Genomic DNA, 26,727 nt, shown 5'->3' on the forward strand with positions numbered 1-26,727 from the left:
TCTTTTAATTTCATGGCTGCAGTCACCATTCAAGGTGATTTTAGAGCCCACAAATAGAAAATCTGTCACTGCTTCCACTTTTTCTCCTTCTATTTGCCAGGAAGTGATGGGACTGGATGCCATGATCCTCGTGTTTTTGAATGCTGAGTTTGAAGCCAGGTTTTTCAATCTCCTCTTTCACCCTTATCAACAAGCTCTTTAAACTGGAAAGGCAGTCACTCCCTCCCCTATCACAAATGGTATATGGGGAAGCTGGTGCTAAACTATTCCTAGACGACCTGTTTTCAGGTCAGGGTTTCATAGGTAGCAGAGCAGCTCCCTCGCTGCAATCTACTGAAAGTCAGCCCTCGACATAAGGGTTTGTAGAAGAAAAAAGTTTATTCTTTAGAAATGAAAAATAATTTAAAAACAGCAAAATAAAATGTAAAAAAGAGGTTCTTTAATTCCTCTTCACTTTCTGCCATGATATCTGAGGTCGTGGATATTTCTTTTGCAATCTTGATTCCAGCTTATGCATCATCCAGCCTGGCATTTTGCATAATGTACTCTGCATATAAGTTAAATAAACAGGGTGACAATATACAGCCTTGTTGTACTCCTTTCCCAATTTTGAACCAGTCTGTTGTTCTATATAAGGTTCTAACCTGCATACAGGTTTCTCAGGAGACAGGTAAGGTGGTCTGATATTCCTATCTCTCTAAAAATTTTCCACAGTTTGTTGTGATCCCATATAGTCAAAGGCTTTTGCGTAGTCAGTGAAGCAGAAGTGGATGTTTCTTTTCAAATTCCCTTGCTTTCTCTATGATCCAATGAATGCAATTTGATCTCTGGTTCCTTTGTGTTCAGTTGCTTCAGTCATGTCTGACTCTTTGCGACCCCATGGACTGTGGTCCACCAGGCTTCTCTGTCCATGGAATTTCCCAGGCAAGAATACTGGAGTGGGCTGCCATTTCCTTCTCCAGGGAATCTTTCCAACCCAGGAATCGAACTATAATCTCCTGTGTCTCCTGCACTGGCAGAATCTTTACCACTGTGTGGTACCTCTGCCTTTTCTAAATCCAGCTTGTACATCTGGAAGTTCTTGGTTCATGTACTGCTGAAGCCTAGCTTGAAGAATTTTGAACATAAACTTTTTAGCATGCAAAATGAGTGCAGCTGTATGGTAGTTTGAGCATTCTTTGGCACTGCCCTTCTTTGGGACTGGAATGAAAATTGACCTTTTCCAGTCCTGTGGCCACTGCTCAGTTTTCCAAATTTGCTGACATATTGAGTAGCACTTTAACAGCATCATCCTTTAAGATTTTAAATAGCTTAGCTGGAATCCTGTAACCTATCAAAGACTAATCAGCAGAGTATAGCTCTGCTTATAATGAAATAAATACTCTAACAATCTTTTTTTAAAAAAACTTATAGAACCCTCAGAAACATATACATACACAGTCTGATGTACAAGAACTGCTTTATAAATTGCTTTACTATAAAGCAATTCCAGTTAGCCGTCACTGGTGAGGTGTGATGAAATGCATCGATAATCCTATCCTTTCATCCTAAGACTTACTGTAAGCACTACAAAGGCTTGATTGTCAAGCATTCACCCGAACAGTTTCCACTTCAGATGCTAGATAGGAAACTAAGAGTAGACCAAGATGATTTATTCAGTTTGGTCCAAAGATGGGAATTGTTTTGTTTGTTTTCATGAAGAGACAAGTTTATTTTAAGGCAGGTATTCTATATGCATCTAAACTATTCTTGCTGAAGTGGGATAAACTGTTTGTAATGGAGCAGCCTCATCTTCTGCCCCTACCCGCTTCATCCTTTCTCATCCTTCGCAGCTGCCTCTCAAGAATTTCCAAGACACAGGTGCTGGAGTTAAACTCCAGGAAGTACATCAAAGCTTGAAAAGAAATGCTGTTCTCTGAAATTTTGTCTCTCCTATAGTGCAGTAAACTTCCTTAAGGTGTTCAGTCACGTCATATTAATAAGATATGCATAAATATATATGTATTATATGTGCGTGTATACTTGTGCACGCATTTGTGCGTGTGTGTGTGTGTGTGTGTGTGTCTAAGTGTTCTCTCCTGGGAAACTTTGGCATCCTCCTTCTATGTAACTCAATTAAATAGAAAGCTAAACATTGACTCTAGTGAATCATCTTATAATTTTTAAATTAAAAAATTTTTTTTTTCTTTTTTTTTCTTTTTTCTTTTCATCATCTTTTTTGGATGTGCCTTGCAGCATGTGAGATCTTAGTTCCCTGACCAGGGATTGAACCCATGTCTGCTGCCTGTGGAAGCATGGAGTCCTAACCACTGGACCACCAGGGAAATCACATAACCATCTTATAATTTTAAAACTACTGTTTTCTTTGTATTTATACACTTGGTTCATTTTTAAATATCTGTGAAACTTTCTCATTGAGACTGGGGAATCGTCTCTACTTTGGACATGTTTCCTAAGTAACAGACTTCTATGTATCCAAACTGATTTATTCTCACTTGGACACAAAAGAATGTATACCAAATGATATCCTTTACATGAAACAGAGAGGCAAAACTGAACACAGGTTTTTGGAAATTAGGTTAATGTATCCTGTGTGGGGAGATAGTAACTAAAAGTGGAAGGACTTCTGGGGAGCTGATAATGTTGTTTCTTGATTCCAGTGCTGGTTATACTCATGTGTTCGGTGTACAAGTATGCACTGAATTGTGCACTTATGACATCTACTTTTCTATATATATTTTATTTTTCAATTTAAACTTCAAACAATAGAGACAAAAGACTTGTCAGGGTATGCTAACACGTGTACCATATATTTATCAGAAATAAATATGTAATAATAAATATCTGTGATATTTCTGTCTGCACACTGACTCCAAGTTTCTTCTACTAAAAAGTAAACTCTACCAATGCATCAAGAGATCCACAATTCTTGAACAGGGTTATTATTGAGCAAATGTTCAATGAGTATTGTTGAATGATTAAATGAATGGAAGATACTGAAAAATAAAATAAGATGGAATACTCAAAAAAACCAGATATCAATAAGAGTAACATATTTAATATTGGTAGTCAAGATTTTATTTTTTGATTTATGCTACTAAAACAAAGGTATTTTCTTGAAAAATATTTGAATGAGAGAAAAGGCACAATACTGAAAGAAGTATATAAATATATGTATATTTTGTAATTCATGAAGAAACATGTAATTTAAATACTCTAGGCAATAAAAACATTTTTGGGGGGCATTTACACAATACAAATTGGTAGCAAAATAACCGAAATCTTTGGGCTATGTTTTGTACTATTTTTTGGAAAAGATGACTGCATTCTAGGAAACTTCTATAAGATGACTCAAAGCAAAAAGCTACAGTCAAATAAAATAAATTCATATAAACAAAAATGTTTCTATGAAATCTTTTTAGGTTAATATCTCTTGTAGCTTTAGAACTACTTTAAATTTATAAACCAGAGTATGAAATAGACATCTGTTGAATAATATTTGCTTTTTTCAAATTTACTGTATCAGAGCATTATCATAATTACAAACAAGTAGTACATCCTCCCATTCCAGATCTTCACAACTGCCTTACAATTTAAAAATTTTCCTAGGCCACCGCTTTCAAGATTTATCTATCTATCAATACTATTATCATCAATCAGTGCTCAGTAAGTATCCAAAAGCAATAGGACACCTAACTAGAGTTTAGAGAATCAGGCTGCATACTGGCATAATAAATAATAATCTGTATTTGTGAGTGAAGACTGCTTGTACTTGTGAAAAGAAGCAACATATTTTAATAATGTAAGAAATTATGCAAGTTTCAATCTGGTAATAAACTGAAAACAATTTTACCTACCAAAATGCTGCAGGATTTTGGCAGAGATATGGAGTATGGAAAAACGCTTTTCTTATTCCTTTGGCTTAATACGTCAATTATTGAAGAATTAAAAAATTGCTTCAGGTATGATTGAAGAACTCTAAGGTCAAAGTAGTTATCTATGCGTCCTCCATAAATAGCATTTTCAAGCAAACCATGTACAAATTCCCACTGTACATCTTTGGAACCTATAATTTAAAAAAAATTGTTTCATTTCTAAGATATTAGAAATTTTCTAAAAATATTCTAAAATATTAAACAAATTTCAGGCTCTAGCTATATTTATAGACTATAATAATACATATTTAAAGCATTTAAATTATTCCTTAAGGCTTGATATTAATATTAATGCTCATCAATATTAGGGCTTCTCTGGTAGCTCAGCTGGTAAAGAATCTGTCTGCAATGAGGGAGGCCTGAGTTCAATTCCTAGGTTTGGCAGATCTCCTGGAGAAGGGACAGGCTACCCACTACAGTATTCTTGGGCTTCCCTTGTGGCTCACCTGGTAAAGAATCCACCTGCAATATGGGAGACCTGGGTTTGATCTCTGGGTTGGGAAGATCTCCTGGAGAAGGGAACATCAGCTGGAGAAGGAAATGGCTACCCACTCCAATATTCTGGTCTGGAGAATTCCATAGACTGTACAGTCCATGGGGTTGCAAAGAGTCAGACATGACTGAGGAACTTTCACTTTCTGGCCTTGATATTAACATTAATGCTCATTAATATTATTAATATAATCATAGAGGACCAATTTCAGGAAGGGAGTTATCACCATAGATAAGTACAGAATAAACTAGATATGGTGGTCAGGAAGGAACCTGGCAAAGTCTTTCAAATTTCCTCTCTGTTTCCCACCGTCTGTATAATCCAGCAATTTCCTTCCAAACATTTGCTTTTTTGCATCTCCACATAAACTGCCTTCCTCCCTTTTGAAGGCTAAAACCACTACCCCCACTTCACTACTTTTTTGTCTTTAGTTGAAGATGGTATCTAGGGTGAGAGCTTCGGCCAGTATACAGGTTACTTAGTTTTCTTGGATCTCTCACATATACAAATATTATTATTTTGTTGTTGTTGTTTATTTGTTGTGCTGTGTTTACTCACTCAGTCATGTCTGACTCTCTGCAAACCCATGGTCTGTAGCCCAGCAGGCTCCTCTGTCCATGGGATTCTCCAGGCAAGAATACTGGAGTGGTCTGTCATGCCCTTCTCCAGGGGATCTTCCCAACCCAGGGATCAAACCCAGGTCTCCTGCATTGCAGGCAGATTCTTTACCACCTGAGCCACCATCTTCCCTTATTAATTCATTTCATGTCAATTTAATTCTTTGACCAGCCAGAAGAACCTAGAAGGGTAGAGGAAAATTTCTTCCTCCATGACAGCAGTAAATGCAGAAACACTATTTTAATCTACCTACTTAAGATCACTGATAGCATTACTAGCTTAGTTCTATTCCATTACTATAAAATTCAATGAACTTTTCCCCATTTTTACATTTAATTCTCCAGATGTGGAAGTACCTTAATATCAGGAAATTTTGTAATCATAAGATTATACAGCAAAGACTTTTATCATGAGATTCAATATAATTTTAAAGCATCTTAATTTTACAATAATTTCAGTGGTATAATATATTATATATAAATCATGATGTTATTAATTCATTCCATCATAAGCTGGAAACATACTGAAATCATTCACTTTATGCTTTGGTTTCCTCATCTTAAAAGGGTACTAATAATATATGCCTCATAGTGATATAATAAAAATAAATAAATGTTCAAAAGCCTTTTGGAAAATTACCAAGTTTCTAAGCAAGATAAAATACCCGTGAACATCCTCAAAAATATGTTTTAAAATAAACCTGAAAACAACTCAATTATAAAATGAATTGCCCCTTAGCACAAAATGGGGAAATGCTGCATCATGTGGAGAAAGGAATGGGGGAGATGCTTCCAGAATGCTGGTAACATTCTTTTTATTGATTCTGGACTAGTTACAAAGGTTCACTTTTTGAAAATCTATTGAACTGTACATTTATGTGTACTTTTCTGATGTATAATTAAAAAAAATTTAAATAAGCAAGAAAATCACCTGGAATACTATTTGGCATTAACTAGCAATGGGGAACAAATAAATTAATATCCTATCTACTGCTAATACATACCTGACAGAAATATATTACACCTGACAGAAGACATACAATCTCAGAATGGAATACTATATAGCACTGAGAATAAATGGACTATAATTGATATGTAACAATTTCTCAAATACAACATTAGCTGAAAGAATCTAAATATTAGAGTACATGATGTATGATTTTGATTTTATAAAAACAGGCAAACCTAGTCTATATACGTAGGTACCTGGTTTTATCACAGGAATAAGGGTGAGGGAACTTGGAGAACAGTAGCGACTGAAAGGCAGCATTAGAGTATAATCTAAAGTATTGGTAATGTTTGTTTCTTGATTAGACACTCTCACCTCTTTTATACAAAACAGCTTAGAAATTCATAGCCACAGAAAAGAGAGAAGAAAAAGAAAAAATGAATTCAAATTGTAAAGGATGAAGTAAAACTGCTGCTGCTTCCACATTACATTCTATACACATAAAATCCTAAAGGTGCTACCAGAAAACTACTACAGCTCATCAGTAGGTTTAGTAAAGTTGCAGAATACAAAATTAATATATAGAAATCTGTTGTACTTCTATAAAATAACAAAATATCAAAAAGAGAAATTAAGGAAATAACCCCATGTACTATCACAATAAAAAGTATGTAATATCTAGGAATAGACCTACCAAAGAAGGTCAAAGACCCATACCCTGAAGATACAAATGAAAGAAACTGAAGACAGCATAAACAGAAGGAAAGATATCCTGTGTCCTTACACTGTAAGAATCTATATTGTTAAAATGACCATACTACCCAAGGCAATCTATGGACTCAATGCAATCCCTATCAAATTACCATTGGCATTTTTCAGAGAACTGGAACAAAAACAAAATGTTTAATTCTATGGAAACACAAAAGATCCTGAATAGACAAGACAACCTTGAGAAAGAATAATGGAGCTGGAGGAATCAAACTCCCTGACTCCAGACAATACTACAAAGCTATAGTAGTCAAAACAGTGTGGTACTGGCCCCAAAACAGACACCTAGATCAATAGATCAGAATAAAAAGCCAAAGAGCAAATCCACACACTAAGGGCCAATTAATCTATAGCAAAAGAAGCCAAGAATATACAATGGAGAAAAGACAGTCTTCAGTAAGTGGTTCTGGGAAAACTGGATAGCTATATGTAAAAGAATGAAATTGGAACATACTCTAACATGAAATACAAAAATAAGCTAAATATGGATTAAAGACTAAAATGTGAGACTGGATATTATAAAACTCCTAGAGGAAAACACAGGCAGGATATTCTTTGACATAAATCACAGCAATATTGTTTTGGACCTGTCTCCTAAAGAAAAATGAGTAAAAATGAAAAAGTGAGACTTAATTAAACTTAAAAGGTTTTTTATAACAAAGAAAACCATCAACAAAAACAAAAAGATAACGTATGGAATGGTAAAAAAATATTGGCAAACAGTGAGACCAACAGGGGATTAACTTCCAAAATATACAAATAACATTTTGTATACAAAATATACAAATATAATTCAATATCAAAACAACCCAAAACTGAACCAAAAAAACAGATAGAAGACCTAAATAGACATTTCTCCAAAGAAGACATACAGATGGCCAACAGGCACATGAAAACATGCTCAATATTGCTAATTATTAGGAAAATGCAAAAGAAAACTACAATGAGGTCATAATGGCCATCATTAAAAAGTCTACAAACAATAAATTCTAGACTGTGTGGAGACAAGGGAAGCCTCTAGCACTGTTGGTGGGAATGTAAATTGATACAACCACTATGGAGAACAGTAAGGAAGTTCCCTAAAAAAACTAAACATAGCGTTACCATATGATCTTGCAATCCCACTCCTGGGCATATATCCAGGGATGATGAAAACTCTAATTAAAAAAGAAACTTGTACTCAACATTCATAAAGCACTATTTACAAGAGCCAAGACATGGAAACAACCTAAGTGCCCATCAAAAGATGAATGGATAAGGAGGAAATGGTATATGTGTAAATATATATATATATACCCACGTGCATGTGCACACGCGCGCGCACACACACACACACACACACAGAGGAGAATACTACTCAGCCATAAAAAAGGATAAAATAATACCATTTGCAGCATATAGATGGACCTAGAAATTATTATACTAAGTCATACAGGAAAACAAACAAACAAATATCATAAGATACCATTTATATCACTTTGCTGACAAAGGTCTGTCTAGTCAAAGCTATAGTTTTTCCAGTAGTCATGTATGGCTGTAACAGTTGGACCATAAAGAAAGCTGAGCACCAAAGAATTGATGCTTTTGAATTGTGGAAAAGACCCTTGAGAGTCCCTTGGACTCAAGGAGATCCAACCAGTCCATCCTACAGGAAATCAGTCCTGAATATTCATTGGAAGGACTGATGCTGAAGGTGAAGCTCCAAACTTTGGCCACTTGATGCAAAGAACTGACTCTATGGAAAAGACCCTGATGCTGGCAAAGATTGAAGTCAGGAAGAGAAGGGGATGAAAGAGTATGAGATAGTTGGATGGCATCACCGACTTGATGGACATGAGTTTGAGCAAGCTCCAGGACTTGGTGATGGATACGGAGGCCTGGCATGTTGCAGTCCATGGGGTCGCAAAGAGTCGGACATGACTGAATGACTGAACTGAACTAACTGATCACTTATATGTGGAATCTAAAAAAATGATGAACTTATTTGTAAAACAGAAATAAACTCACAGACACAGAAAACAAACTTATGGTTACCAAAGAGGACATAGGGGGTGGGATGAATTTGGAATTAACAGATACACACCACTACATATAAAATAAACAACAAAGATATACGATATAGCACTTGGAACTATATTCAATATCTTGCCATAATCTATATAGAAAACAATCTGAAAAAGGACATACACACACACATATATATGTACAACAGAATCACTTCTCTGTACACATGAAACACTGTAAGCCAACTATACTTCAATAAAATTAAAACAAAAAGAAGAAAACTTCAAAAAAGTGGGACTTGGCCACATGCTAGATGTCTATCCTTATCCTTTTGTGGAAACAAGTTACATAATAAATTCTCATGCCATTAATTTAACAAACAATAACAGTGCCTACTACCATGGGATATGCTCTGCTGCAGGTGTTAAGGAGATAAAGAGCAAAAAACATAGTCAGAGACCTTGCTTAATATAGATTAAACTTAGTTGAAAGAGATGAACAAAATTTTAAAAATAAATGAATGAATAAGAAAGCACCTCTAATGTATTAAAACAATAAAGCAGAACAAGGGAATAGAGAACAACTGGAAGATTACTTTAGATTTGGCGGTAATAAAAAACTTTTCTGAAGAGGACACCACTCAGACAAGATGTGAATGAGAAAAGGAGAAAACCACATAAAGATCTGGAAGAAGAGCATTTCAGACAAAAGGAAGGATACCTATCAAAACCTTCAGGTAGGAACAAGCCTGGTTTGTTCAAGGAACAGAAAGAAGATAAATGTGGCTATAGGCTTTAAAAGGAAATTGTCTGCTTTACTTTACTTTTGGCCTCCCTGGTGGCTCAGCTGGTAAAGAACCAACCTGCAACACGGGAGACCTGGGTTCAATCCCTGGGTTGGAAAGATCCCCTGGAGAAGGGAAAGGCTACCCACTCCAGTATTCTGGCCTGGAGAATCCTATGGACTATATAGTCCATGGGGTCACAAAGAGTCGGACACAACTGAGCGACTTTCACTTTCACTTTAATTTTCAAAAAAATAAATTTGGTTACTCTGTGGAGAATTTTCAAAAGAAGCTATTGCTTGGACCACCAAGGCATTGATGAAACTGAAAAAACTGAACAGAATCTCGATGTGACTTGGACGTGAAGGGGACAGAAACTGCCAAAACACTGGATGTCTGAGGATTAAAAAAAGAGAAGAATCCAGAGTGACTGATGGGTTTTGAAGCTGAACAACGACGTGGACGGTGGTACCACTTACTGGAATGGGGCAGACTCAGGGAAGAGTACTTTGGCAAGGCTGCAGGGTGGGAGGGAAAGCCAAGAATCTAGAGTTCTGTTTGGGATGGTTTTAAGCTACATACCCTTCTCTTCCTCTACACTCTGGTGTCCCCTTGAGTTGGCCCTGAACAGTGACCCTCAGGGATTGGACCAGTCCTGTCTTCCAGAGGCAGCAAGTTAGGTGGTCTCAAGGGATCTTATTGTATGGTTTTGTTTGCTGTCCTATTTTACTCTATTATTTGTACCTTTATTCCTGATTTTACTTAATTGCACAATTATGATTCCACAGATTCTTAGTCTACCATATTCCTGAATTTTAATAGCTCCTTTAAAAATTATTAATAATTCAGTTATAAATAATTCAGTAGAAGCCTGAAACTGCTGAAGGCCACAAAGTAAAGACAAAGTCTTCCTAGCTTTCTGCTTCCTGGGAGCTACAGATCAATCAGAAATCTAATGGATTATATCAAAGCTAATGACCACAATCGATAATATAAAAACTTTCACAAGCATAGCATTCAGAACATAAAATACAAAATATAAAGCAAATTTTATAATAGGAAGTCAAGTCACTCTTGAAAAAAACATATTTTTAATAAGACCTCAAGTTTTTCCATTGACACCAGAGATCAAAGTTTTCATCATGAGAACTTACCATCAAAGAGCCTGTCAATAATGTGGTACCCAGCTCGAAGATCTGATAAAGAAAACTCATAAAACTTGGTCCAACCCTATCAAAACAAATTTAAAAATGTTAAAGAACTATAAGCAGTATTCAAAGATATATATGCATGTATAACTGTCCTTATACTCTTTAAAAGAAAATTCAATATAGGCTAAAAGAAAAAATACAGCCCCTGAGAATTAATAAAAATAATAAGATAATACAGCTAAACTTTATTAAATATTACATAAAATATGTAAATTTATATAGCATTTTTGAAGGACATCCAAGAAATGGTGAAGAGTCGGTGTCTTGGGAATATAAACTGAGTAGCAGGGGATAAGGAAGGAGGAGACTAAATTTTAATTTGGAAGCATTTTCATTGCTTTTAAATTTATACTATGTATCACAACAAAAAAATGAAATCTAACTTTGTTTTTAAAATGTAAGTTTTGCTTTCTCAATAAAAGTGCGTCACTATTTTTCATGTATCCATCAGGATTAATTGGTACATTAAGCTAAGGACAACTGTCACAGAAACTAGGGAAAAAGGCTTTAGGGGAAGGTAAGCCTGGCCACTTCCAAACTCTACAGCTTTTTAGGAATGATTCCTTCAGCAAGTTAATTATCATTGAAATTCACTGTCCCACCTTTGTAAAATGAAAATAATAAGCATACCCTTTGATAAGTATCATACATAACTGTATGAAACAACACGCTGCTGTTATTATTTACTCTTCCACTGGTCTGACAAGTATTTATTGTCAGGCTGTGTGCTAAGCACTGGATTAAGCACTTCTAAACACACATTTATCTCATTTAATCCTCACAATGAAGGTAAATATGATCATTGTACAGTCAAGGGAACTGTTGCTAATCAGGAGTTAAAGTAATTTACTGAAGCAAGGAAATTCTAGAGTCAGGACTCAAACTGCAGAACCTTTGCTCTCATTTTGACATGTAACTGAAATATAGAGAAAGGCTGAAAGGTGGGCAGATGAGGAGGGCAGTTTGGGGAAAGAGTATCCCAACATAAGTAGACAAAGTTTAACAAAGAAGACAGGAAAAGTTTAAAGATGGAAGAGCAACAAAATTTGGGGCTAAGATAGGCATTTGGAGAGAAAGTGAGAGATTGGTACCAGGTAGGACTGCCAGAGCAATGAAAAAACGTGGTCTATCGGTAGTTTGGGGCTTCCCTGGTGGCTCAGAGGTTAAAGCATCTGGCTACAATCTGGGAGACCTGGGTTCAATCCCTGGGTTGCGAAGATCCCTTAGAGAAGGAAATAGCAACCCACTCCAGTATTCTTGCCTGGAGAATCCTATGGACGGAGGAGCCTGGTAGGCTGCAGTCCATGGGGTCACAAAGAGTAGGACACAACTAAGCAAATAGTTCATTGGTGGTTTAACAAAAAAAGCCAGAGGCTATAGTGAGAACACTCAATGGACTCAAAGACAATAAAGAAGTCTCGTGTGACTGTGGTGTAGAGTACAAATGGGAAGTGTAGGGAGGCAATGAATAAAACACTGTATCAAGAATAACTCCCATGCTTCTAACGTAAGTAGACAGATATTAATGCCTATTATTGAGCAGGCTATACTGAAGGAAAAATAGGTATGAGAATTCAGTTTTTGAACACTGAGATGACTGCGAGAATTTAACCATAAAAATAATACCTTAACAATGATGGGTTATGACGGTTCACACATTGTTCTCAACACTTAAATGATGTAAACTAGATAGCCATATACAGTCCAGAAGATTAACAGAAAAGATGGAATTAGAGATATACATTTATAAACCATAGGCCCTCCCTGGTGGCTCAGATGATAAAGAATCTGCCTGCAGTCCCAGGTTCAATTCCTGGGTCAGGAAGATCCCCTAGAGAACACAATGGCTACCCACTCCAGTATTGTTGCCTGGAGAATTTCATGGACAGAGGAGCCTGGCAGCCTGCAGTATACGTGGTCACAGTCAGACACAACTAAGTGATTAACACTACACAAATCATGAATCAAATTAAGACATAATAGTTAGCTACTTACACTAAATTGTAAAAATATTCTAATAAAAAATGTTCACCTTAGAATATATCCAAGACATGCTCTTACTCACCTGTGGAATGTAATTCCTTCTTTCTTGGCATGCAGCATGAAACCATGCAAAACTGAAGAGAGCATGAGCTCGATGTATGTTATCTTTTTTGCTAATTTGCTCAGGAGTCCAAGATTCATAAGTACGCATTAAATTCTTCTTTAAACCTGGAGGTGACTAGAGAAAAAATAATGAATCTATTGTTTAAAACCTTACAAATAAATCAGTATTTAACATACTTGAAAACATATTTTAATGAAGAAATTTTTCATCATTACCAAGATTAATAAACTATTTTAATGTTAACTTCAAAATGTATAAATATAAAACAAGTTTTAAAATCCTTACACCTAATAGCCCAACTCAAAATTTTAACATAATTTTTTAATTTTAAAAACCTACATAACCAAATTGGTTCCAAATACTGTCACTCTGCTTATTTAATTTATATGCAGAGTACATCATGCAAAATGCCAGGCTAGATGAAGCAGAAGATGGAATCAAGCTTTGCCAGGAGAAACATCAATAACCTCAGATATGCAGATGAAACTACCCTTATAGCAGAAAGTGAAGAGGAACTAAAGAGCCTCTTGATGGAAGTGAAAGAGGAGAGACAAAAAGTTGGCTTAAAACTCAACATTCAAAAAACTAAGATCATGGCATCCGGTCCCATCACTTCATGGCAAATAGATGGGGAAAAAATGGAAACCATGACAGATTTTATTTTCTTGGGCTCCAAAATCACTACAGATGGTGACTGGAGCCATGAAATTAAAAGATGCTTATTCCTTGGAAGAAAAGCTATGACCAGTCTAGACAGCATATTAAAAAGCAGAGACATTTCTTTGCCAACAAAGGTCTGTCTATGGTTTTTATTGAAAAAAAACCACAGCTATAGTTTTTCCAGTAGTCATGTATGGATGTGAGAGTTGGGCCATAAAAGAAAACTGAGCGCCAAAGAACTGATGCTTTTGAACTGTGCTGTTGAAGAAGACTCTTGAGAGTCCCTTGGACTGCAAGAAGATCTAACCAGTCCATCCTAAAGGAAACAGTCTTTTCATTGGAAAGACTGATGCTGAAGCTGAAACTCCAATACTTTGGCCACCTGATCCAAAGTGCTGACTCACTGGAAAAGACCTTGATCCTGGGAAAGGTTGAAGGCAGGACGAGAAAGGGATGACAGAGGATGAGATGGTTGGATGGCATCACTGACTTGAGGGACATGAATTTGAGCAAGCTCCTGAAGTTGGTGATGGACAGGGAATGCATGCTGCAGTCCATGGGGTCACAAAGTCAGACAGGACTGAGCAACTGAACTGACTGACATAACCAGCAATATTCAAAATAACCAAATAAGTTTTATATGATTACTGAAGTATTTTACTGAAACATTCATTTACATTACAAATATGATACTGATTATTACAAGGCAGGTGTTTTATAGTTCAATATGTCAGTTCTTTCTCTCTAGTACTATTTAAAATTCTAGGAGGATTTCAAATTACTCTTTATAATATCAACGAATCTTCCTTGAATATTAGTCCATTTTACTAAGTGCTTATTACCTGGCCTTGCTAGGCTTATAACACAAACCAAAACCCAGGAACTGAAACTGTACATTAGACAAATACTACTCAAAAACACTTGTCCACATGTCCAGAATCCATTTATATTATATTGTTAAATTATAAAAATGAAAGAAGAAAAATTATATGAATTCTTGGAAAAAGAACAAAATAAATTTGTTTAATTTGTTTAACCCATTTCAAAAATTAGCTTGTTTTAAAAGTAAATTTTCATTGCATTTTTTCTTAAATAAAAACTTTTCTTAAATTAAAAGAAAAAATACCCAAGTACTTTTACTAAGTACATTTTCAAATGTACACTTTTAAAATGAAAATGTTTTGTTTATGAAACAGCTTCTAAAAATTCTCATAGAATAAACCAAATTTCTTGAGCACTAAGGGAACTGAACAATCACCTAGGGTTTTTAAAGCCCTATACTAAAGATTATGCAAAATGAATAAACCATATACAATTTCAGAGAAAATCATACACAAATAAAGACTATCAGAAAATGACAAAATGTAAATGGCAACCCACTCCAGTATTCTTGCCTGGAGAACTCCACGGACAGAGGAGCCTGGTGAGCTCCACAGGACAAAGTTAAGTCCATGGGTCACAAAGAGTCGGACATGACTGAGCAACTAAACAAAACACCAGTATGTCAAATTATAAGATAAATTAAAATATATACTCAACTGAAAATTCACAGGCTTAAAATAACTGAAATTATTTCAAGTTGATATAAATAAATTAAGCATTCCACATAAGAAATTAGAAATAACAGAAGCCAATACAAATCTAAGGAAATTATAACAAAAAAAGCAGGAAATTCAGTGATTAGAAAATAATAAGAAAAAGTAAATCAGTAAGTATGACATTATTTGTAATAAATTTTAAAACAACTCATCAAAAAGATTAGAGATAATAAAATGATATTTAGCAATTTTTAAATATAATAATATATGTGTATACATATATGCACATATACAGTAATAATTTTGAACACAGTGAACTATACTATTTCTGGGAATAATTAAAATCTTTTATACTGATTTAAGAAATACAAAAAAATTCACCAATAATTTAAATGAATCTGAAAATCTTCATAAAAATGTGATCAAATTACTTCCTAAAAAAGGATACCAGAAGAGGCTGTAGAGTAAGTTAAAATAGTCAAGGAACCTCTGATATACTGCATGCAGGCATGCTAAGCAGCTTCACTCATGTCCATCTCTGTTTGACCCTATGGACTGTAGCCACCAGGCTTCTCTGTCCATGGGATTCTCCAGGCAAGAATACTGGTATGGACTATGCCCTCCTCCAGAAAATCTTCCCAACCCAGGGGTTGAAGCCATGACTCTTGAGTCTCCTGCATTGGCAGGCAGGTTCTTTACCACTAGCGCCACCTGCGAAGACCTGATACGTTAACTCTTCATTTATTGAAATATTACTGCATTCTTCCTACATGCCAGGTATTATATAAGTGAAAAAAAAAAAAAAGGCAAGAGAAACATAGCCCTTGCCTTTATGACTTGAACAATATAGTTCTTCAATATAGTTCAGTAGAAAAGTATACTGAGAGAGCAGCTGGAGAAGATCCTGGAACCGTTCTTTCTTATTAGACATTATAATTGACATTCATTCAATTAACATATTTTCAAGTATTAAATCATTTTTGCAGTCTCTGGATTCTTAGCCTTTTTCCTCCCTACATAAGGTTTAATGCCTTCAGGTGAAAAGCAGAAGTACTGATATAAAATAGCAAGTAGTTATAAACACTAAGAAGACATTTTTCATCTGAAAAGAGATTATATTCTACAAATTGAGAGAAGATGCAAGTAGAACATTTCAAACCAGTTTTCTTTAAGATTTAATTCAGTTTATTATTTTATTTATGATTTTTATCAGTTACATCATACCATTACTAACACACATAATTTTGGCTATATCATGTTTAGGGGGATCTGTCAAAACATGTTAGAAGGATGGATGGATGGATGGAAGGAAAGAAGCAAGAAAAAAACAGAAGGAGACAAAGACTGAAAATCCAACTTATATATTTCAAAAAGCAAATGATATGAAAAATGGATACCCAAGTACACAAAAGAATGAAGTTGGACCCTTTACATCAAATACGAAAATTAACTCAAAATAGATTTAAGACCTAAACCTAAGACCTGAAACTATAAAATTTCTATAAGAAAACACAGAGAAAAGGCTTCATAACACCGGATTTGGCAATGACTTTTTCTGGGATGTGCCATGAAAAGCACAGGTAACAAAAGCAAAAACAGACAAATGGGACTATATTAAACTTAAAAATATCTATGCAGCCAAGAAAACAATCAACACAATTAAAAGGAAACCCTATGGAACGAGAGAAAATATTTTTAAGCTGTATACGTGATAAGGGGTTAATATGCAGAAAACCTAAGAAACTCGTAAAACTCAACAACAATTAAAAAAAAAAATTCCAATTAAAGACGGGCAAAGAATTGAATAGACATTTCTCCAAAGCAGATATACAAATAGCTGACAAGCATATACAAAGATGTTCAATAGTATTAAATTGCATAGAAATATAAATCAAAACCATAGTGAGTTATCACCTCACACTATTAGGATGGCCCCAATAAAAACATAAAAACAGCAAATAACAAGTGTTGGTAAGGATGCAGAGAAATTGTGTGCTATTGGTGGGAATGTTAAATGGTACACCACAAGGAAACAGTATGGATGTCCCTCAAAAAATTAAAACCAGGATTACCATATGATCCAGAAACCCCACTTCTGAGTATATGTCCAAAAATACTGAAAATATGATCTTGAAGAGATATTTGCCCACCCATGTTCATTGTGACATTATTCATAATAGGCAACAGGTAGAAAATCTAAATGTTTGTGGATGAATGGATAAAGAAAATGTAGTACACACAATATCATTCAGCCTTAAATGAGAAGGAAATCCTGTCATATACTACAATGTGGATGAATCTTGAGGACATCACACCAAGTAAAATAAGCCAGCTACCACAAGATAAACATGCGTGGTTCCACCTACGTGAGTTATCTAAGCAGTCAAACTCATAGAAACAGAAAACAGAATGGTGGCTGCAAGGGTGGAGCAGGAGCAAACAGGGAGTTGCTCTTCAGGAGACACAGGGTCAGTTCTGTGAGATGAAAAAATTCTAGAGACAAGGTACATATGGTTAACGCTACTGTACTATACACTTACAAATGGTTAAGACAGTAAACTTTATATTATGTCTTTTACTACAACAAAACACAACATTAAATAATATTTAAAAGAAAAAGGTAAATGCATTTCTGTAAATGTTGTATTAGAAGGTTTTGAATGTTTGTTATAGTAGACAGTTGTCTATGGGACTTTAGAAGGCTTGCAAAGGTTACTGCACTTACACAACTAGTGATTCAAATTTTAAATCTTCATACCTCGTATGTTATCTTCAAACTTGACTGTAACAAAATTGGAGTAAAGTTGGGATGGACTTCTGCAGTGAGCCAAAGACGAAAGGTATCTTTAGGTTGAAGAGTATTCAATTCCTTGTTTTCAAAAACAAGAATAAAATTCTACTTAAATACACACACGAATTTCCATTTTGTAAATAAATATACTATTAATAAGTATCTTAATTAAATCTTTCTCTGACATTCTGATATGTTTCTTAATGTTCTGATTAAATTCCCTTTAAATTTTCATCTTGTCTGTTACTAGCTCAGTGGAATAGGTAAGAACTTGGATCTAGAACTGGGTGAACTGGATTGAAATCCAAATTCTGCCACTTACTTGCTGTGTGACTTTGGGGGATTCTTTGATTTACACTCTCTAAACAAGGATAATAATAGTACCTACTCTCATAGGAAAGTGTAAAATACTTAAAATAGGGCCCAACACAGAGTAAATACAAAATAAATATTAGTTGTAATCACTATGCCTAAACTACAAGCCACCTTCAGGCCTTCAAGTCCTTACTGCTTCCATTCACACTTCCACAAAGATATATAATGATATCAATTCCTTTCCAATACTATTTTTAGTATCCCATATTGCCTATAATACTCAAAATTCACCATTCAAATTCACTCAAATTCTTCTGCCCGTGCTGTATGCTTTAGTCACTTATTCAAATATTTGTCTCTGTGCCTTTATTCCTCAGATTCTTTCTGCCTGTTAGGTGAATTTAAAAATAACCTGTAATTTATATCCATACAATTCATCCAAACTTCCCAAAAGAATAGCAAAACATTTAAAGTAATTTTTTAACTTTTATAATCTACCCTATATATGCTGCAAAAACTTATGCAGCTCAATACAAGGAAAGCAACCAACCCAATGAAACAGTGGAAGAACTAAACAAACATTTCTCCAAAGAAGACACACAGATGGCCACCAAACATATGAAAAGATGCTCAATATCGCTCATTATTAGAGAAATCACATCACTTAGAATGGACATCATCAAAAAAATCTACAAAACTAAATACCAGAGAGGGTGTGGGAAAAAAGGCAATGCTTTTGCACTGTTGGTGGGAATGTAAATTGATACAGTCACTATGAATTTTAAGGATCTCCATATTTTTCTCCATAGTGAAAACTACCATATGACCTGGCAATTCCACTACTGCACATACCCCCTGAGTAAACCATAATTGAGAAAGACACATCTACACCAGCCCTGGGATTTCTTTGGAAGGAATGATGCTAAAGCTGAAACTCCAGTACTTTGGCCACCTCATGTGAAGAGCTGACTCATTGGAAAAGACTTTGATGCTGGGAGGGATTGGGGGCAGGAGGAGAAGGGGACAACCAAGGATGAGATGGCTGGATGGCATCACGGACTCGATGGACGTGAGTCTGAATGAACTCCGGGAGTTGGTGATGGACAGGGAGGCCTGGCGTGCTGCGATTCATGGGGTCGCAAAGAGTCGGACACGACTGAGCAACTAAGCTGAACTGAACTGAACACCAATGTTCACTGAAGCACTATTTACACTAGCTAGGACATGGAAGCAACCTAGATATCCACTGGCAGATGAATGGATAAAGAAGTTGTGGTACACATGCTGCTACTGCTGCTAAGTCACTTCAGTTGTGTCCAACTCTATGTGACCCCATAGATGGCAGCCCACTAGGCTCCCCCGTCCCTGGGATTCTCTGGGCAAGAACACTGGAGTGGGTCGCCGTTTCCTTCTCCAACACAATGGAATATTACTCAGCCATAAAAAAGGAACAAACTGAGTCAGTTCCAGTGAGTTGGCTGAATCTAGAGCCTATTATACAGAGTGAAGTAGAAAAACAAATTTTGTATATTAACACATATATACAGAGTCTAGAAAAAATGGTACCGATGAACCTATTTGCAGGGCAGGAATTGAGATACAGACATAGAGAAGAGACTTTGGACCTAGCAGGGGAAGGAGAAGGTGGGACAAACTGACAGAGTACCATTGTCATCGATACACTACCACGTGTAAAACAGATAGCTAGTGGGAAGCTGCTGCATACACAGACAGCTCAATCTAGTGCTCTGTAACAACCAAGAGAGGTGGGGTGGGTCGCGGGTGTGGGGAGAGGTTCCAGGGGAGGGGACATATGTGGACTTGTGCCTGATTCATGTTGTTGCATGGCAGAATCAACACAATATTGTAAAATAATTATTCTCCAGTTAAAAATAAATGAAAGAAACAAAACAAAACAAAACCAGAAACAGACTCACAGACATAAAGAATCAGACCTGTGGTTGCCAAGGGGGAGGGAGAGAGAGAAACGGATGGGGTCTTTGGGGCCAGTGGATGCAAACTACTGTATTTAGGATGGATAAATGACAAGGGCCTACCGTATAGCACAGGGAAGTGTACCTAGTCTCCCGGGATCAACCATAAGGGAATGTAGGCATGTACAGCTGACTCACTCTGCTGTACAGCAGCAGAAATTAGCACATGTGGACAAAAACTAATGCAATGCTGTAAAGCAATTATCCTTCAATTAAAAATAAAGTTTTAAAAAGAAATTAGCACCACATTGTAAATCAACTATACTCCAGTTTTTTTACTTGTCTGCAGAATAGAAAAAGTTCCAATTAAGATTTGTTTCCAAAATTACAACTGCAATTGTATTTTACATAGATTAATAGCTATCAATCTATTATTTAGAACAAAAAGCAGGATTCAAGTATTCACTAGTCTTCCTTATATGTTTTAAAACATGTATCATTCACCACACATGAATTCTATATTTTATACATTAGTGTTACGTAAACCTGTAGGAATTACTTGAATATTTATATATACCTTCTTTTGACTATAAATAATGAGTCATTATGGTCTATCACTTCATTCACTCAATCATTAACTCATTCATCAAAGATTTATTTAATCTACCTATTTAACTACCTATTTTATCTAAATACATATTTTACATAGTTTAGGTAGCTTTTAACTATCTGTTTTATATAGCTGCCCATTTATTTTCAACACATTATACAAATATTCAACATTATACAACTAGGCTACAGCCTCCCACTCTGTTCCGCTTGGCTCTATTTCTCCTGCCAGATTAATTGATCAATTAATTAATTATTAACTCCCCTGCTAAGAAGCTCCTTTGATTCTGTGTCCTAGGACAAAAATTCTAAACACTTGTGCAGGACTTCCAGGGTATTCCACAACCTCGCCCCTTCCTAGCTGTCTAACTCCATTGCCCCACAGCACCCTGCCTGGCCTTCCAGTACAGTTACGGACGTCTCCATTCTTGTACTAGGAAGCCACACTCCTGCTATTATGTTTCTACTTGTGCTGCTAGAATCAACCACAAACTTTCTCCCCCTACATTCAGCTAAATCCCGTATGGCCATCAAGAAACATCTTGTCTTAGGAGTCATCTCTAACTACCCAGGACCATATTCGTCTTTCTTTAAGAAGACCTAGACTTAATTCCAGCTTTTCATTTCAAAGCGATCCATCAATTTGTTCTGTCTTAAGGTTATTCTTATGCTGGGGCCATTTTAGTTAAATAAAATGAACTGCTTAGTTAAATAAAATATTTATTTAGTTAAATAAATATTAAAAATTAATATCAAAAATAATTTTAAATAAATATTTAGTTAAACAGAATGCAAACTGCTTCAGTTTATAGCCCAGCTTCCTCAGCAGCAAGGAAGTTCTGCAGTTCCCTCTGACTCCTCTATATCTTTTCTCCGGATACAGACACAACAAAACAAAAGCATGAAGAGAATTTAATGTTGAAAAGTCTTCTACAGTTCTTTAAAGCATTTCCCTAATTTTCATCTGAAAGATTTCTCTAAGCCTCCATTCAGTCCTGATTAATTTTTTGACTCTCCCTAAATGCCTTTTAAAAAGGAGACTTTTATAGATTTTTTACTAAAAAATCCACTTTGGTTTGTACAAATGTACATATATTAAAGAAAATATAGATTTTAAATGATTCCCCATCAAATACTAATTCTTTAAAAACATCATAAATAATGCACAACATATCTTAATACTGTTGGTCCTTGGAGACTACTGAATTTAGTATGTGAGAAATTAGTTTGTGAATTTAGTCTGTGCCACACTGATCTGAATCTACCTTTTCCAGAACTGGCAGCCAAGATACCACAAGATGTAAGTTCTTCAAACACAGCCAGTCTCCATTGCGGGCACATTCTTTTAGCATTTGAACCGCTAAATCAGCTTGACCTTGACCCATAGCAATCTGAAAAACAAAAACAAATTAAAAACTAAAAAAAAAAAAAATTCTGATAACATGTTGTAACATAAGCGTTTCAAACTATCCTGCCATACATACTGAACTAACTCAAGTACTGTAATAAAGTTTCCAAATTTTTACTAAGAAATATCAGACTCTGTTGCTGTTTACAATTGTCTTGCTTTTGTCCTTATATCAATGGCAGATTTATAACATTCTTCTGTTTAGGAGAGATATTATCATTACAAGTTTTCAAGTTACAGAATAAAGAATTATTCAACAGTGTTTTCATTCCTCATCTCACTATTTCCTGCAATTCTTACTCTGAAACATGGGCCTTTAAAAAAATAATAATTTTTTATGACTGTTGTTGAACTCCTTGAAGGATTAAACATTAACAATACTACTTCTTTGAATTTATTTTCTCTTTTTAAAAAGCTTTCTCCAATGTTGCATTTATTTGGCTCTCAAGCTACTTGGTCTATTGAACTGTGTAATTTCCCAAGCCCTTCATCATCTAGAAAATCCTAATATGTTGTTGGGCCTCAAGACTCTACATTTAACCCTCTGTTTTTCTATTCATTTTTAGAGAGAAGAGGCAAAAAGAGGCAGGAGAGAGAGAAGATGAGAGGGGAAGGGGAGGAAAAGAGGAGAGGGGAGAGGGAAGGGAAAGGCGGACCTGATCTCTCTGGACTTCCACTCCAGAACTTCTGATCCCTATCGTCTATCTGTACATAGGACACTGACACAGTATGACAGGTCACATTATAAAGCAGAAACTTCCAAGCAGAAGCCAAAGACCCCAAAACATGGCTTCAGTGTGTAAGACATCTGTATCTGAATGGACAGGTGACCACCTGGCGGCTCAGGCAGTAAAGAACCTGCCTGAGGCCTGGGTTCACCCCCGGGTCGGGAAGGCCTCTGGAGGAGGAAAGAGCAACCCACGCCAGCATCCTTGCCTGGAGAATCCATGGACAAAGGGACCTGGCTGTTCCAGTCGGTGGGGTCACAGAGGTGGACACGACTGAGTGACTAGCACTAAGTCTAAGATTCTATAAAAAGTTTTAGTCAAGAATCTAAATGGTTACACGCGTAAACTCCTCGATATGGTTTTTTATGGATAATTTATGTAGTATTTATGTATCAGTACAGTCTGTCTTTGTATATATGACAGATATATGTGTATTGAGAGTCCTAGCTCAAATATTTTATTGAGTATGTGGTCAAAACACTTTGAAGAGAATTGTTACAGACAACTTCAAACCACAGTGATTTCTCTTTTCATAAAGAATGCAAGACAGTCTTTCATTGTTTCTTAGATGACTTTCATAAGTATTGATTTTGTTCCTCAATTAGACTATAAAGTCTTAGAGAGTGGGAACCGTGTGTCTTAAGCAGGTAACAAACCATGTAATAAATACTAATATATATTTCTTTTTAATTTTCAAGATCTAACCCAGAACTAAGCAAATAGAAGGGATAAAAGAAACACTGGTTGAAATATTTAGAGGCACATATTAGTTTGCCATTATTAAAAAACAAAAATCCCCAAATGGAAGGCATGTACAAGAAAATCAGAGGGGGAAAAAAATGTTTGCCGAACTGAAATGGTAGCTAAAAATAGGAACTCAAAATTTTCTATAAGGCATAAACTGTGAGAACAGGTTAAAGGTTCATGAAATCTTAGAAGAAAACATTTACTGTAAGAAAAAACATTTAAAAAGCACAACAGGAAAGTGTCAGGAAGATGGTTAACCCCCATATTAAAAAAGTAAGACACACCAGACTTCCTTGAAATAAAAATTATTTTTTACATTAAGAATATATTATTATTATTAGCACATATATTCAGTATAACAATAAAACTTTTAAAGTAACAGATTTATGAATATCTATATCTGTATTTAAAGGTTTTACAGTATTAAAAAATTGTGTAACACAAAACTCTAGAAATTTACAGTTAAACTTACAATATCTTTTTGCCAACATCACAGCTAAGAGATACAGCCCATAGAACAGAGCTCCCTTTCCCCAAGACATCTCACTGACAACTGAATACTGTCCTGATGTATTAACACTATAACCAGGATTGAAGAAAACTCCCTAGAGTTAGTGCAACACCTAAATGCAACTAAGCCAAACTCTCTGCAATTTTGCTATCTTCCACTTACATTTCTCATAACATTCTCTTTTCAATTTTTGGTTTATTTTAAAGTAATTTGCTTTCTTAATCATTATTATTTTCCCAATGAAAAAGATTTATATTTTGATGTCAAAAATTGAGGATAAATTAATACACTTTAAAATGTGTATGCAAACTGAACTGAAAAAAAAGGTGCTAATCTGAATAAACTAAAACTCAGAAATTTAGCTCAGGAAAAAAATCACATTATATTAGACAAGTTTATTATCTTATTAGACTTCTGTAGTTCAGAATCCCACTAATCTATTGCTCTAAGGTGATACTACAGGGCTGTTCTTTCTAGGGGCTGTAGGAGAGACTCCTGTTATCTTTTCTACCTTCTACATTTCTTTGCTTGTGGTCCCTTCTACCATCTTCAAAGTCAGCAGCACAGCATCTCCTCACCTCTTTGACCTATGCCTCATCACATCTGCCTCTTCCACCTACATTCTGCCTCTTCTACCTCCTTCTTAAAAGCACCTTTATGATTATATTAGGCTCAACTGAATAATCTCGGAAAACCTCTCCATCTCAAAATGCTTAATTATATTTGCAAAGTTCTTTCTTCCATGTAAAATAACAAATTCATGGGTTCTGGGGATCAGAATGTGGACAATTTTCAGGGACATTAGTTGCCCTACCATAAAAACAAAAAACTGTGTTACTAATAGTTGCCCTACCATAAAAACAAAAAACTGTTTTACTAATACAGTCAAGTATTCCAGTACTCTTGCCTGGAAAATTCCATGAACAGAGGAGCCTGGCAGGCTAAAGTCCATTGGGTTCGTAGCCACAAAGAGGAGGACACAACTGATCGACTGAAAGCGCACACAAAGACACATACACACACACACACACACACACACGCACGCACACACACACACACACACACACACACACACACACACGCACACAGCAGGAAGATCAATAGCTGAAACAGAAACAGCAGAGTAATGTGTACTGACCTGGTGATAACACTCTCCACTTCTCTCAGCATTTGCAAGCTCTTGGAGTTCCTGAGAAGGATCAGCACCCGGGGAAATGATTATCAAGATGGGTTCAATTTCTAGTGTCTCTTTGTATAATCGTTTGAGATTTAGAGGAGGTGGGGACAACTCTTTTAGTCCTAAAAGATATATTAAATGCATTGAAAAAAACGCAATGTGAACCAGAAGAAGTCTATTAAGACTAATTACATGAAACAGAATAACTAGGTGAACTACAATCCCATACATATTAAAGTTTTTTCACTCTAAAATCATTCACAGACTAGTTGAATGCTTAAAGTACCAGGCATTTATCTAAATGCTCGATATCTATGATATCATCTAACCCTAATAAGAACGTTAAGGAGTAGGAACTCTAATTACCACATTCAACAGATGAAGAAGCACACAATCAGCATTGTGTTAATATATAATTCTCTCCCTACAAGAGAAGACTGAACCCAACAATCTTTCCATACAGGTTTTCATTCATTTATGTGATAGCTGAGTGCTTACTCTGTGCCACATATTTGGGGAATCAGATTTCCACAAGATCTAGTAAACAATATCACTGTCATGATAAAAGATAAAAAAATTATGTCCATGCATTAAGAGGGAAGAAAAAGTTGTACAGAATGAAAAAATGCTTAGTCTGGAGACAGAAACATATAGATCTCAGTTTATGCTCATTAGCTAAGTGATGCTATGCAAATCACTAAAACGTATTATGCCTTGATTTCCCCAATTGTAAAACAGGGATACAACAATCCATAGCTCATTTGGAGGCAAAACAGGATACAAAATAAAAACAGATTCCATTTATTTATCATCTACTCTATGCTAAGCATACTCAAGGAAATTGAATGCCTTCCCAAAGACCACCCAGTTGCTAACTAACTGTATTCAAAATAATTCATCTGTTCTTTTTTCTATTCTGAAGCTTTTCAAAAAATATAAAGTCCCATACACATAAGACTTCTGCTAAAATTTTAATGTTTCCATTACTGTATTTAGCAAAAACCAAGACGAAGACGACCAACTTTAAATAAAAATAAAAATATACATGTCTGAACTGAGCTAAAAAGACTATGACACAGAGTTTAAAAATAGAAGATTAGAATGTAACAGAATGAGAACAGAGAAAAGAAGGCTTCCTTGTACTTTCTACTGTGGAAAGGAATAGATAACATTGCACCTCAGAAATCCTAAATATAGCAGGAAAAGATATTCTTAAGGACTTCTGTAATGATCACAGTAAAATACGAATCTGATGCCACAAAAATGGGCTAAAACAGGCATTTCGAGATGAGCATCCTGAAAAAACAAATTTCACACCTGAACTACTCCCTTCTAGTCTTCACAACAGCAACCAATAATATTATGAAAGCATTCTCAAAGGCATAAATATTCCTAATACTAGGTGAAATTTACCCTAAAAATGGGTCAATTGCTTCCAGAG

General features: G+C 35.5%; 1 protein-coding gene across 1 annotated transcript in view; it reads right to left on the reverse strand.

The window, feature by feature from the left end:
* Positions 1-26,727, reverse strand: part of DYNC2H1 (dynein cytoplasmic 2 heavy chain 1) — a 376,760-nt gene that overhangs the window by 133,608 nt on the left and 216,425 nt on the right. Inside the window, exons 77-82 of the mRNA XM_052652274.1 lie at positions 25,248-25,408; positions 21,981-22,106; positions 17,825-17,935; positions 12,827-12,982; positions 10,705-10,780; positions 3,858-4,066 (exon numbers count right to left, since the gene is read on the reverse strand). Of these exons, the coding sequence (XP_052508234.1) occupies positions 3,858-4,066; positions 10,705-10,780; positions 12,827-12,982; positions 17,825-17,935; positions 21,981-22,106; positions 25,248-25,408 (839 nt within the window). The remainder of the gene's footprint in view (positions 1-3,857; positions 4,067-10,704; positions 10,781-12,826; positions 12,983-17,824; positions 17,936-21,980; positions 22,107-25,247; positions 25,409-26,727) is intronic.

This window comes from Budorcas taxicolor, chromosome 15, assembly GCF_023091745.1.
Source record: "Budorcas taxicolor isolate Tak-1 chromosome 15, Takin1.1, whole genome shotgun sequence".
NCBI lineage: Eukaryota > Metazoa > Chordata > Mammalia > Artiodactyla > Bovidae > Budorcas > Budorcas taxicolor.